Source organism: Mixophyes fleayi, chromosome 3, assembly GCF_038048845.1.
Source record: "Mixophyes fleayi isolate aMixFle1 chromosome 3, aMixFle1.hap1, whole genome shotgun sequence".
NCBI classification, from domain to species: Eukaryota; Metazoa; Chordata; class Amphibia; order Anura; family Limnodynastidae; genus Mixophyes; species Mixophyes fleayi.
Window position 1 is genome coordinate 154,999,334 of NC_134404.1, and position 14,907 is coordinate 155,014,240.

Here is a 14,907-nt window from a genome sequence, read left to right on the forward strand (position 1 = left end):
GGGCATTGTAATTTGAATAATTTTTTTATCTGATCGTTAATAGTATTTTTCTTGAAATGGATGTTTATTAATGTGACATTTGCATATGCCATGCAGCACATTTATAAACATATTGATGGTGACATTTCTTTTGCTATGCCATAATGTAACCAGGCTTTCTGTCACAGGGGTATATTTACCAAACCCGATGGGCTTTGTCTTAAATAAAATTGACATTTAAAAAAAAAAATTACTGCAAAGCGCAAAGAATCGTCGGTTTGTAAATATACCCCATAGTCTGAGAGTCCAGTAAGGTGGCAAGAAATCATTTGAATTGGTTGCTGTTTCCTTGGTCACAGGAGACAAAACAATCAGTTGAACAGAAAGGATCTCTGCTGCATCATTTTAGATTATTGTTATTGTTTTTTTACAAGACGCCACATAAATCTGCAGTGCTGTACAGGGGGAAGTAGGGCATGTGTATACTGTAACCAGGAAGGGCCCTGCTCATGATGAGAATTTACTAATGGTCTGAGCCAAGATGGGGTGACACGGAGCGATAATGTGGGCATGGGAAGACTGGGCCAGCAAGGTTGGTGGTAGTCTTTGATAAACAGGTGGATTTTTATAATCAGGTGTAATCTGGATCTATAGCAACTGGTTTAATCCAATTGTGTTGTCAATAGGGTAGATCCATTAGTATTCTTTGGCCTTTCCCAACAACCTTCCTAACCCACTAGAATGATCTTACACATTTAGTACATGTGTTACACTAATGATTGTTTCCTCAAACCGTGAAAAACTACACCCAAAACATTTGTGCCCTAATCCACCTGATATCTCTGCCTGTGCACACACCTATTTGCAGTAGCAGTTTACATACTTGATACCACTATAATCCAAAGAATCAACTTTGAGTATAATATATTTATGTGTTATATTAGTTAAATAAAAAGTAACCACAGGCAGAATCATATTTTTATATAATGTTCAAAAATTAAAAATGCCTTTATTTGCTACCAATAGAAAACCCTACCTACCCATGTCCACTACACCAATGAACAAAATCACTTGGATTAAACAACCTGATTGAAAAAAATCAACATCCTTCCATCCCTTCACTCTGCTGTTCTCACAGTTCTACATATTCCTGTCAGCTGCTTTGGCATTTTTATCACAGGTTTACCCAAGGGGTAAATTTATCAAGCTGCGAGTTTCCAACAGGTTTGAAAAGTGGGGATGTTGCCTAAAGCAACCAATCAGATTCTATCTGTCATTTTGTAGAATTTACTAAATAAATGATAACTAGACTCTGGTTGCTATAGGCAACATCTACACTTTTCAAACCTGTTGGAAACTCCCAGTTTGATAAATTTACCCCCAAGCCTCTGATATATTTTGTGAGAAAGGGAGACTGCTTGTGTTTGACACTTTGCATTAATATTCAGTTACAAAACCAATCCTTTTAACAATTCCTTCAACATGTTTCATTTAAAGTTCAATAATTGTAAACTAACACTTTATATGATATGGCTAATGCACTTGTGCTCTTCTATGTTTGAGTACTGATGGGCGATCAGGGGGTTCTTTAGTTATGCTGGTGACATAGACCAATTGCCCAATATTGACTACAATGTTGCTTTGTGTGGGTGAGGGGCTGGAGCAGTAAGCAGTGTAATAGATGGCTGAAGTATATTTAATGTACAAAATAGGGATGCAACAGAGAAAGCTACAAGTACAGTTTAAACACAATGGAGTTCACTTTTAAAGTGCAACGTGCAGAAGCAGCTGTGGTGCTTCCATGTGCTTTGCTCTGCACTTTGTCACTGAAGATTGCGGAGCAAGATGGCAGTGTTTGTGGATGAGCAGAAGTTTGTACAAGCTGATGGGAAAAGTTGGACGGAGGCAGGGTATTGAGTAGTCATGGAGTACTGCAATAGTAATCAGGGCTGCCAAGAGGAATTCAGGGCCCCGGTACAACAAATTTGTGGGGCCCCCCCTTATAGTTGAGCATGCAAAAAAATTTTTTCAAAGTTGTAGTTAGGCATTTGGGGGCGTGGCTAACATCAAAATCACTAGGCACTCAATTCGCCGGAGCGTCACATATGTCCAAGCACTCCTGACTTTCAGGACATCTACCACCACAGTGTAGTATACAAAGAATGCAGTGTGTACACAAACAGTTCAGTCTTGGCCTGCACCTAACATTGGGCACAACACTCACCAAAAATTGGTATTGTCCCTACTAGAATCACAACATTTCACACACTCTGCTGCTCTCTCCTACCTGTTCTTCTCACTTTCTCCACCTGTGGCTGCTGGTTTCTTTAGTTGTGGCTTGTCTGGATCCTGGAATGTTGAAGGACCTATTTGGAAAAAAAAATGGCTACACTTAGAAAATTACAGCCAGCCCCGGCGTTAAATCAATAGCACCCACAATTAATAATTAGGCATTCCTCCAGCCCCAACATTAAAATAATAGTATTCACATTTAATAAATAAACCTATTCCCTTCCTGCAAACAGCAATACCTATTTCCCGCAACCATCACTGCCATTAAATAACTCATAGTCACATTTAATAAATAGACCTCATTCTCCCCAAACTCATCCCCACATTCAATAGCCCCCAAACCACCCCATCTTAAATTAAGTCCCCACTATTAAATTGCCTCCCCATCACCCTACAAACAAAATAGCACCCATTAATTTGCCACCATCTACCTCACACTCACTACATTGCAACAAGCCCCCTGTGCACATTACTGTGCCCCTTCATCACTACACTGTGCCCCCTTATGTTCACACTGCGCCCTCCATGCTGCTTCCCCTCCTTTTTATTCACTCTGTACATTTCTCCCACTTTTTTTTCATTCTGTACATCTCTCCCCACTTTTTTTTCATTCTGTACATCTCTCCCTGCTTTTTTTTCATTCTGTACATCTCTCCCCACTTTTTTTTTCATTCTGTACATCTCTCCCCACTTTTTTTTCATTCTGTACATCTCTCCCCACTTTTTTTTTCATTCTGTACATCTTTCCCCACTTTTTTTTTCATTCTGTACATCTTTCCCCACTTTTTTTTTCATTCTGTACATCTTTCCCCACTTTTTTTTTCATTCTGTACATCTTTCCCCACTTTTTTTTTCATTCTGTACATCTTTCCCCACTTTTTTTTTCATTCTGTACATCTTTCCCCACTTTTTTTTTCATTCTGTACATCTTTCCCCACTTTTTTTTTCATTCTGTACATCTTTCCCCACTTTTTTTTTCATTCTGTACATCTTTCCCCACTTTTTTTTTCATTCTGTACATCTCTCCCCCTTCTTTGTCACACTCTCCCTTTCTACTTTCCTTCCCTTGACTCTCTGTTCTTTACTTACTTGTTAGTTTCTTTCTTTTCTTCTGTGTTCTCTTCTTTCTTCTTGCTTGGTCCCCTCTGCGACGTTCCTCACTGACTGTCGGGCGTGACTTGATGACGTCACGCCCGACAGTCAGTGTGAAACGAGCAGAGAGGAGGGAGGGCGGCGCGATCAGGTGAATATGTAAATTTTTTTTTTTTTTAACTATCTAGCTCCCCCCACCAACGGACGGGTCGGACACCCCAAGCTCCCCCCCCCCCCCCCCTCCCCGGGAAAAAAAAAAAAAAAAAGAAGACAAAAATAAAAAAAAATTGCAATAAAGAAAAGTGTAAAAAATAAAATAAAATTCAGCGGTGGGGGCCCGGTCCGGGCCCCCTGGCATGGCCGGGCCCGGGTAAATAGTACCCGCTCCCCCCCCCTCTCGGCGGCCCTGATAGTAATTTTCCTTTTGCAGAGCGTGGTTATTGAAACAAGAGTGGAGATGGCACATGTTTAGAGTGCTCCTTTGTGTGCAGAGGGGCACACAACAAATGTTACAAAATGAATTTAGCACAAGCTCTGATACAACCGTTTTCAGACCTCAGCCTGTATGTTAATGGAAGCCATTATGTGCCACTATCGTGTGCTTCAGCTTAAGCTGAGAAATGCATTTCTAGGCTGACCCTGAGAAATCTATAGCTATATGCACAACAATTACACATTTAACATAAACAGTATTCACTATTATGCTTCATTTATGACAGCCTAAAAAGTATAATTCAATGATATTTTTGAGTAAGTCTACTTTAATAAAATACATTGGAGTTTCATCTGGCATTTACATAGTGGCCTCTTCTGAGTTTGCCATCTAGACGCACTTACATTTACAGAGGTGTCTCCCGTAAAAGGAAAGAAGCAAAACCAAGATGTTTTGTGGTGCACATCCAGTATGAGTATGCTTCCTTGTTGATTAGTGAAATAAGGATATATTTCACAGTTTTTATACAGTATGCAGACTGCACATATATTATATTTGCACATTTAAAAATAGTGAGTGTATTATTTCTTCTAATACACAAATCTAAGTGGGTCTCCCTGGGCATTTTGAGGTAACAAAGTGAGGTAGGGATGCAGGAAAATGCAATAACAAGGGAAAATGGGAGACATAACAAAGGTAACGACCCGTCTTGAAGCTCCTGACCATGGTCCCAGCTATGATGAAAATACAACTTCAAAATTGTTAATAGTGAAGAAAAAGTAAGGGTAGATGGGGACATTAGTGTCAAATAACTGAATGTTTTAGTCTGCCGCAGAGGAGCTAGCACATGAGGCTGAGGGCAGTTACGTGAGGAGACGTCACAGTGAAACAACTGATATGTCAACAATTAGAACATGGTGACATATTGTTTTACTGTTATATTTTAATACCCTTTTCATAATATTTTGGAATACTTAAAGATTTAACCAAATAGCTACGCTCCGTGTGCTTGGACTGGGCGGATATTTACATTCAAACCAGCGGAATACACGAGCTGACAGTGTGGCGACTGCAGACACCAGAGACCCTTGTGCATCCAGTCATGTAACCTGTTTCTGATGAGCTGCAGGATATCTACATCAACAAACTATAAAGTTTCGCTATCTGGTACGCATATATCTACACAAATGTGTCCTGGGTGTTTTCACATATATTATATGGAAATACTGTGAACATAGCCACCTTTATTTGAGAACAAGTTGTAACTTGTATCTCTACATTGGGTGTTTGATTACAGTATTCATTTGCTGGTTTCTTCTCCACTGGTGTTCCCGGTCCTATTGTGGGTTTCTGTGTGATCCCAACATTTTACCAACATACTACACTATTGTGCGCCTCTACCTCCATTTTTCTTCTATAGGTTTTTTTCTTCTATATATATATATATATATATATATATATATACAAGTTAACCCGTGCATGATACTCATGCATTCTAGTCAAATCAAGCTACTTAAGGTGTTAAAAAGGTTCTTGTCATGCATTTGGGGCTAGGCCAGGCCTCCTCAGGGGAAGAGCGTTACTTCATGACGTAAGCGCCCTTTTTTAACGTGGTTTTGTACACGTCACCACCTCATCATTTTTCTCCATCACCTCATCCTTCATCTTTATCGCCACATCGCCACATCTATCCAGATGTCTATCCAGACACAGGGATCTCTCTCAGCGGTCCTGAGTATCACACTCCTCTCGCTCTGTCACCCCCGGCAACCACCAACCACTCCCCACTGTCACCCCCGGCAACCACCAACCACTCCCAACTGTCACTTCTCCTTCAAGAAATATATATATATTTTTTTTTAAAATCTTTATAAACACTTTTAACAATTAACAAATTAAATTAACAAATTAAAAACATCTTAGTATACCAAATTTCAGCCCTTTCTGAGTTTTTTTCCCCACACACACTAAGAATTTAGTAGGTCAGTGTATAACTCCGCCTAGCAGGTGGCGCTGCAGCAAATTTCAGCCCTTTCTAAAAAAAAATTCCCACACACACTAAGAATTTAGTAGGTCAGTGTATAACTTCGCTCAGCAGGTGGTGCTGCAGCTTGGTTTTTTTCTTTTCACACACAGACACACGCCACTAGGCTTTTATATAGTAGATATATATACAAGTTAACCCGTGCATGATACTCATGCATTCTAGTCAAATCAAGCTACTTAAGGTGTTAAAAAGGTTCTTGTCATGCATTTGGGCCTAGCCCAGGCCTCCTCAGGGGAAGAGCGTTACTTCCCGACGCAAGCGCCCTTTTTTTAACGTGGTTTTGTCCACATGTCACCACCTCATCATTTTTCTCCATCACCTCATCCTTCATCTTTATTGCCACATCTATCCAGATGTCTATCCAGACACAGGGATCTTTCTCAGCGGTCCTGAGTATCACACTCCTCTCGTTCTGTCACCCACCCCCGGCAACCACCAACCACTCCCAACTGTCACCCCCGGCAACCACCAACCACTCCCAACTGTCACCCCCGGCAACCACCAACCACTCCCAACTGGCACCCCCGGCAACCACCAACCACTCCCAACTGTCACCCCCGGCAACCACTAACCACTCCCAACTGTCACTTCTCCTTCAAGAAATATATATATATTTTTTAAAATCTTTATAAACACTTTTAACAATTAACAAATTAAATTAACAAATTAAAAACATTTTAGTATACCAAATTTCAGCCCTTTCTGAGTTTTTTTTCCCACACACACTAAGAATTTAGTAGGTCAGTGTATAACTCCGCCCAGCAGGTGGCGCTGCAGCTTGGTTTTTCTTTTTTTCACACACAGACACACGCCACTAGGCTTTTATATAGTAGATATATATATATATATATGTATATGTAGGTATGTCTGTATGTATATATATTTATTTGTTAAAGTGAGAAAAGAAAGTAGCCATAGAGTTGTGTGAGAGATTAGTGACTTTCAGTGTCATCTCTGGTTATTGGGCAGCATTGATTTGGATTGAGTGCAGGATAGTGTATTTTTTAGTGTAACCCTATATTGTAATCTTTGGCTACAGTATGTCCACAGGAGAATTTTTTGTGTTGATTTCTAAGCAGAATAACTCTGGGGAAATAGCATGGCACCTATGCTGCCCTAATGGATATCTTAGAGGTTATCACATAAAAATTATGTAGACACAATATTAGCCATATATATTACTGTTGTCCATGTGCACAGACCAGACAGCATTTATCCTGTGGTTTTCTCATTGGAACACAGTCCGAAAAACACTTGTGTGAATGTGCCTTTACAGACAGGGCCACTGGAATGTTTGCCCACCCCTCCTGCCCATTGTTGACACATGTACAATGAAAGCGCTCCCCATTCTCATGCTTACCAGACTTACAGTGTTCAGATTGCCCCATTAATAGATTTGCAGATTTGTGGAATGAAGCTGTGATAAAGGCTTTAGGTATTGTATTAACACCTATAACCCATACCTCTAAACCATGCATTTGGGTAGGTGACCTTGGGAAATTGACTGTGGGTACGTCAGGATGGGGGTGTGGCCATGTTATGTGGCCACACCCTGGGGGCATACCCACTCGGCTGTCCTGTTCTCTCCTCTCCCCTCCAAACACCTTCACTGCTGCGCATGGCACCCATTCACCACTGGTCTGTCATGCAGAGCAACAGTCAACAGAATACCTCCCAACTTTCCCACCCACGGGACAATGTTGTCCTCATCAGGATAGTGTGACAGAACCCTCAAATTGGGACTGTCCCGCCTAAATTAGGACAGTTGAGAGGTATTCTCTATCCAAATGTGAAAGTGCCTGTGTGGAAAAAGCGCTGTTGCCTAAAGTAGCAAGTCAGATTATAGCTGTGATTTTTTACTGCAGTATAGTAAATAAAAGCAAGCATTTGATTGGTTGCAATGAACAAAAACACTTTTTCTTCACACAACTCCAATATTATTTTTTGGATGATGAATTAGGCCATTACTTTAATAAATTTTAATAATTAATAGTACAAAATGCTTACATTATATTGCATTTTTAACACTTTAAAAAAATTAAAGGCAAATTCTCCATCTGAAGGTCATATTTAGAACGACATATTTGGAGCTTATTTTAAGTGATTTTATACTTTAGATAATGTTCAAAACACTGATGGGATTTTAAAAATGAGCTCATAAACACCTTCTGTTTTTCTTTGGAAAATTTCAGGTAAATGCATGAAAAATTGGGACTGCCTTATTTTCCATACTCTTGAATCACCTACATCATTTTATTGTCATCAATAATTTGTATTGAATTTTTCCAAAGATAAGTAATGGGGTACAGAAAGAATGGGAGGGATAAAGGGAATACAACAAGAGGGGAAGAGGATACACAAATGAAAGGACACATTTTTAACATTCACAAGAAAAAAACCATAAAAACTGTATACAATACAAAATTGAGAACACAACACTTAGCACTTAACATAACCTAACTGCACCAGCAGATTGCGAACAGCATCAAACATGTAAGGTTGAGGAGATTCAATTAAATCGAATACCGGGGGATCAGAGAGAGAGAGCCAGGGCCAATTTCTTCTGCGATATATCCAAGTCATTTAAACGTTTTATTAAGAGGAGCAGAAGCAGAGGAGGAATAAGGCATATCTATCATCTCCATACCAAAACTGAATTTAATCTTAAAGATAATTTTGGCCGTAGTGGGAGGAGAGAAATTCTTCCAATTTTGAGCTATTGCGGCTCTAGTCACAATTAAAACATTTCCTAAGACATATGTACCCTGTTTCGGGACAGTCATATATATGTAGAAGCCACAATGCGGGGTCTGGAGTGATGGTCTCTCCAAGTACAGTAGATATTAAACTAGAAACTTCTCTCAATATTTGGTGAATAATTGGACATGCATAACAACACCCACCTGAGTACGCCATTGCCAACAAAATTTTGACTGGGAAGGCCATATTGTGAGTAGTCTGGTGTGGGTAAGATACAGCCTATTAAGCATTTTGACCTGCATTTCCGTATGGTTAGTACATTTTGACACGATAAGATGTGAGGTATACTTTACCCTCCTACAACCCCTCTTTAATCTATACCTACTTTGTTTTTTAAAAAGGGGAAAAGTCAACCTGGACGTATCTCGCTGCACATAAGCTAGCATAGCAGGGTGCACTTTCAACTAGAGTTTGTTTACTATTACCTTCCTTGAATGGCTTGGAGAATAGTCTTGCAGCCAAGAGGGACAATGGGGGAAATCTGGAGTTTAGTACTATCATTTTACTATGTACTGCCCATAGTTAATTTTTATCTTTATGTGAAGATACCTTTTAATATATTTTTCTTTTAAAGTACTTACCAATTTATCCAATTTTAAGCTAGGGAGAGTGTGTAGAACTAGTGTCTGGTTGCAATGAATTACAGTTAGCCTTCTCCTAACTGTTTTTAATTTTCTTTTGTTAAGTTGTAGCCATAACATTTATTATGCTGTCAGTTTGTATAGTGTGTCTACATTATACACTTAATAACCAGATAAAAAGCTATAGGGGATCATAGCGACCACAGAAAACCTTGATGGACAGGTGAATGGCCTTGGCTTACAGCAAAAATATTTATGTTCCTGATCAATAAACATAAGCAGAAGTTGGTATTGGCACACCACTAGTGGTAATATTACACTAGCACAACTTCACACAGCTCCAATAGCTACCTGCAGTATATAGCGATCTGCAAGAGAAGATGCAAATTGTTACAAGAAGTAATTGATTTGCAGGTTACAAAAAACTTATATAGGAAAATGTAATATTGCTATTATATTATTATATATTTTCATGTAAAGCTTTAGTGAAAATACAAAAATACCTAAAAAAAAAAACTTATTGTGTCACCTTTAGTATCCCTACTGGACTCATTCATAAGTAGACAATATATTCTCTATAACTAGGAATTGTGTGTTGTGATTTACTGTATGTCATTCAATAAATAAACAGAAAAAAAGGGACAGACTATTTTGCTGCCAGCTTATAAATGTATGCTGAAAATGTTTTTGACAATATTCGAAAAGGCGATATAAAACCCATGATGTGTTTTCGAAGGGCAAAACATAATAACAAAATTTTAAGTGTGCAGAACTCTTGTGTTTTAAATTTGGGAGCAGAACTTACAGTAGCTGTTTTCAATGATCAATTCTGGAGCATTCTGCCTAATGGTTTAGGTATTTCAACACTGAGTAGCCTTGATTGGAAGTTTCTCTGTTGAATCAGGTATGATCTTTAGAACAAGGATGCTCACGGCATGGGAGTGACATGATTTTGATTAATGGATTTGTAACAATAAATGTGGAAGACTTATAGAAATGTGTAAAGCTTGATTTGTGGAAAGGCAAAATGTGCTGGAATTTTTCTGATCTAAGACTGCAAAAAAACATTTACCAATTTTTTTTTTTTATGTAAATCATTGTTAATGTAGCAAATCGAGTCACAGTACCAATAGAAATAGACTAGTTGACATTTTATAGTATATTGTATATGTTTTAGAATATATGTATTTAATGTACAATTAGTAATTCACATTTCTAGCTTGTAATTTCTTTTTTAAAATTAGATAAACCAGTGTTTGTATTGTGTTTTTTGTAGAAGACAGTAGCACCATTATTGTACAGTCTCCCTTCATATTTCTATTGTGACCTTAGCAGATCCCAGCTGTTTTAAGCAAAGGATAGAATTTTCTATCATATTTGGGATCTTGTGATAAAATGATTAGTGGCATGGGATAAGAGGTGATATCTTAATATAATTATGATCAATATTGTCATTGATAATATAATTCCAGTATACTGTATAAGTTGATCATCTGGAGAACCGATGGTATCAAATATTCTTATAATGATGCAAATTAGAGTGAACAAAATCAAAAGCAAAAATATCCATCATTTTTGGGATTGTTTTGATTACAAGTCATGCAATAATAATACAGTTAAAATAGATAACATGTTACATCATTCATCAATATTTCTTCTTTTAAATAAGTTTCACCTATTTTTCAGCAAATTTCTTAGTGGAAGAACGTGCAAGACAAATGAAAATAAAGGTTCAGCGGTATAAGCAGACAGCTGGGTCTAGTTCCAGTCAAGAACTTGAGAGAGAGCAATATTCCAAGGTAAGCGCTGGACTTCACAAGTTATACTTCAGTGTGATAGAAGATAAAGTATTATTTATTAACTATTGTAAGTATTTTTATACAATGACCAATCAAATCAACAGGAGATATGCAGCATTAATAAAACAATTCTCCCGCAAGAGTTGACATCAATTTGAAAATAATACTTTATTGCCTTTACCGAGGAGTTCAGATATCCGAAAAGTCCGAGCTAAACGCAAGGTCTTTTTTTTAAGAATGTGCGAACATGTCTACTCTTTAGTGAGAGTTTTATTAGTTCTACTTATCCTTATGCTGTTTGATTGTTAATTAGTGTTGACACACTTTTGATAGACTTTGGCACTTTATATTTATGTATGGAAAATGGTGCATATGTAATTGTTTAGTTCAGAGTCTGTCATTGTTTTCTTGTAATCGTTATAAAATGAAAGTAAACATCTGATTGGTGGTTATTGATTATCTGTGCACTACTTTTTATAAGTGCCTCCAAATTTGGCTGTCTTGTAATACATGTCTTGGAATAGGGAGGGGTGCACTTGAAAATGAAATGTTGCAAAATGATTTCCTTAGCCAAGAAAAAACCTATTTATTGCTCAAAACCCAAAATATTATAAAATAAGGTACATTAAAGATTTATTTTTTTATTCCTATCGCCCAATTTATTGTAAATGAATAACAGTCCCGAGCAGGAGACCCCTCCCCTAAGAGCTTACTTTTCAAAATAAAAAACCCCACAACAATAATTTTCAAATCATTTTGATGCTAAGGGAATGAGGGGTGTGAATTAAAAAGCAAAAATAGTGCGGAGATCTCTTTTACAATAATATTTAGTCGACTGGGAGTTCTCACACTTTCATCAACACTCCTTTATTCTAATTGCCTAAGGACATTCTTGTGTATGTTGGATATACCACTATTGGAATACTCAGACTTTACACAGTTTATGGATTGTTATGTCACTAGCACGTCTGTTCCAGATAGCAAGTGAATTAACTGTAATATGATGTCAAATGTGTTGTCATTATGTATCTGATAACACATAATCATTTATGCGTTTTAAAAATGTGGTTGTTTTGTTTTATTTTAAGGGCTTTAGAAACCCTTGTACAGTATATACATTAATTTGAAAGACACATGTTGGCCACTATATGAAATATTCACCTGATGCATTCTGTAGCAGCTCGCAAGTTTGAGCTCCACTTAAAAAAAAAAAAAAACAACCATGCAAATAAACATACAGCGGTAAAGATTATGTAAATCACCTTGGATGTATTTGCATTATCAATGCAGAATTATATGCTATTTTAACGGTAGGCATCACCTGTAATCTGTATAATTTCTATGTGAGCTTCCACTCTCCTCTAATATACTATGGTAGTATGTATGCTGTGTGCATACTTTGTGCAGTATCAGAAGACTCTCCTTTACTACTTTACCCACATCATTCCTATGCACAGCTAATGTGGTAGTTGATAGGAGACTTGGTTGTATAATGTACATCAGTGCCTGAATACCTTGTAAGTCTGGGCTTTTAACAAATAAGGATATCAGCAGAAGGGGGACGTGTGGCTGATTCAGAGCAAATTCTGACTTGAAACGCAATGGTGATCTAATTACCCATAAATATACTGTGACATAAACTAGCCAAATGAACTGATCAGTCACATATATGAAAATGTATCTACCAGGACTGCACTAATTGCATTTAAATGTAATAATTCTCACTCTTTCCTCTTGCATGTGTCCCTTGTTAATCAATTGATTTGATCAGGCTAGAGACCCTACGGAATGTTGTGGGCAACACCTCCACTTTTCCTTTTTAGAAGTTTTAGTAAATCTATCCCTTGATCTCAAGTAAAAACTTTATATATCGTGTGTGGAGATGTCAATATTTGAGTGGTAGGTATCTCATGTTCTTTTCTTCCCTACCTAAATACTATGAAAACAGTGATCGGGCATGCTTTGTTTTTTTTTAGGAGGAAATACATTTTAATATATATAGTATAACATTTTAAAAAGCCCTTCTCTGCTTGTGTCTTCTGGATGTAGAGAAGTGTTCACTGGAAGTTCTTGTCTGCTGAGTTGAACACATGTGTTACCCTACAATACAATCATTATTGACATTGTATCCCTTTCTCTTAACAAATTGAATCTATTTTCTCCCTCATTATCTCAAATGGCACCAATTCTTTTTAATGTTATTATGACCACTCAGCTCTCCATTAATCAAAGGGTTTAAGGTGGGTGCAGTTCATATCTGGATTGCTTAACTCCAACTCAACTCAGTGGGAGAAAGACTCTCTCAATGAAATCACTATCTGCTTTACTAGAGTTCATATCATTTTTCAATTTACATTTTATGTTATGAATGTAATTCCATCAACTCACATGTTTTTAGTGTGCAGATGGACTCCCAATAAAACTTAGTACTTTTTTGTTTCCCTTGTAATGACTAGGGTAGATTTTGGTAGATTTGGACTATTCTTTCCTCTATTTTATTTATAGAAACATTTCTTGTGTTTACTCTAGTAAGTTTAAATGGAAGTAAAGTAGTTATGCTTGTGACAAAATGGGCTTACTTTGACACCCTGCTGGTGGTTTTACAGATTGTTGGTGGTTTTACAGATTGTTGGTGGTTTTGATTACCATCAATAACCTGTCATTACTGACCACTTCTACTAGTGCCACTAGGTCAAACCAGCCATTCACCAACTATAAGTTTGAACAGTTATAGTAGGATAGTTGCTGCCACCACCAGGATCCTTTATGGGCTGTTTCTGGGTGTAGTGTGCATCTGCTGCAGCTCCTCTTTGTTGGTAAATCTAGCTTACTTTGGATCAGGACTGCTGGGTAGTGGACAGAGCATTGACTGAGGTTGTTAGACTCAACACAAAACAGTCAGAGGCTGGATTAGCATGTTAGCTGTTATACTTAGATCACATGAATGCAGAAAGTATAGGCCTCTCACAGGGCTTTAGTAGCAGTGATGCTTATTTCCTCAGAAATATCTCTTAACTACTTTGTAAGACTCTTACAGATAAACAGTGGACCCACACACAGTGATTGCAAATCAATTGTCACTATATTTTTCTAACATGGATTGCAAGTCTGCATAATAGATTTCACTGTTGGGCATATTTGATTTCAGCTACCAACATCCATTTTTCTACTCCAGTGCCAACATTTAGATATCATTAGAAAAGACCAATCTGTCACACATACAGAAGTAAAATGGTAAGCGCTCTAATTAATTAATTTCTATCATTTGGAGTGTTAAGTACACAGTTAGCCGATTAGAAGCAGCTAGCTAGTGCTGCTGATAGTTTCATCATCATTGAGTATCGTTGCACCTGCCCTCCAGCACCGGAAAGAGAGACGCCTCCAATAAAGGTGTATCTGCTGATGCATCCACATCTAATTGTGTTACATGACCATGGCCTTACTGTATTTAACCTACGCTTGTCCACCCTTGCCCATCCTCCTTTTGTTTGTCCGGTTCTAAGGAGGTGAAATGTACAGGACGGAAAAAATAGACATAGGTCTATCTCCAAATGTGTCTCATAATCTTTTTTCTTTCAGCCACTAGGGTTGGCCTCTTGTTATCGCTTTGAATCTTACACTGAACAAGTTGTCACAGAATATTCTTTATGAGCCATTATTAATAAACAATGATCAGCTCCTCCAGTGTAAATATAAATGACAGCTTCTTCTCATAATTGAGATCTCCACATCCCTCTATCTAGTTCTAGGACATCCTTTACTGTATATTGACTATGGTTAAATGCCCCTTCTTCGACCTGTTCCCTCCCAGAAATCATAGGCTGTAGTAAGTGTCCTTTGTGCTTGAAGATGAATTGGATGTTGCTGCTTTCTGTGGCGTATAAGCTGGTTCTGCGCATGCGCAGAGTGATTTTGCGGATTGTA

The 14,907-nt window shown here is 37.8% G+C and overlaps 1 protein-coding gene across 12 annotated transcripts in view; it reads left to right on the plus strand.

Annotated features, from left to right (window-relative positions):
* The window catches only part of RIMS1 (regulating synaptic membrane exocytosis 1), a 244,091-nt gene that overhangs the window by 94,641 nt on the left and 134,543 nt on the right, over nt 1-14,907 (plus strand). For 8 of the 12 annotated variants that reach the window (XM_075202602.1, XM_075202603.1, XM_075202604.1 and 5 more), the window contains one exon: nt 10,871-10,983. The exons of the other annotated variants lie outside the window; for them this stretch is intronic. In XM_075202602.1, the coding sequence (XP_075058703.1) occupies nt 10,871-10,983 (113 nt within the window). The remainder of the gene's footprint in view (nt 1-10,870; nt 10,984-14,907) is intronic. 12 annotated transcript variants of the gene reach the window in all.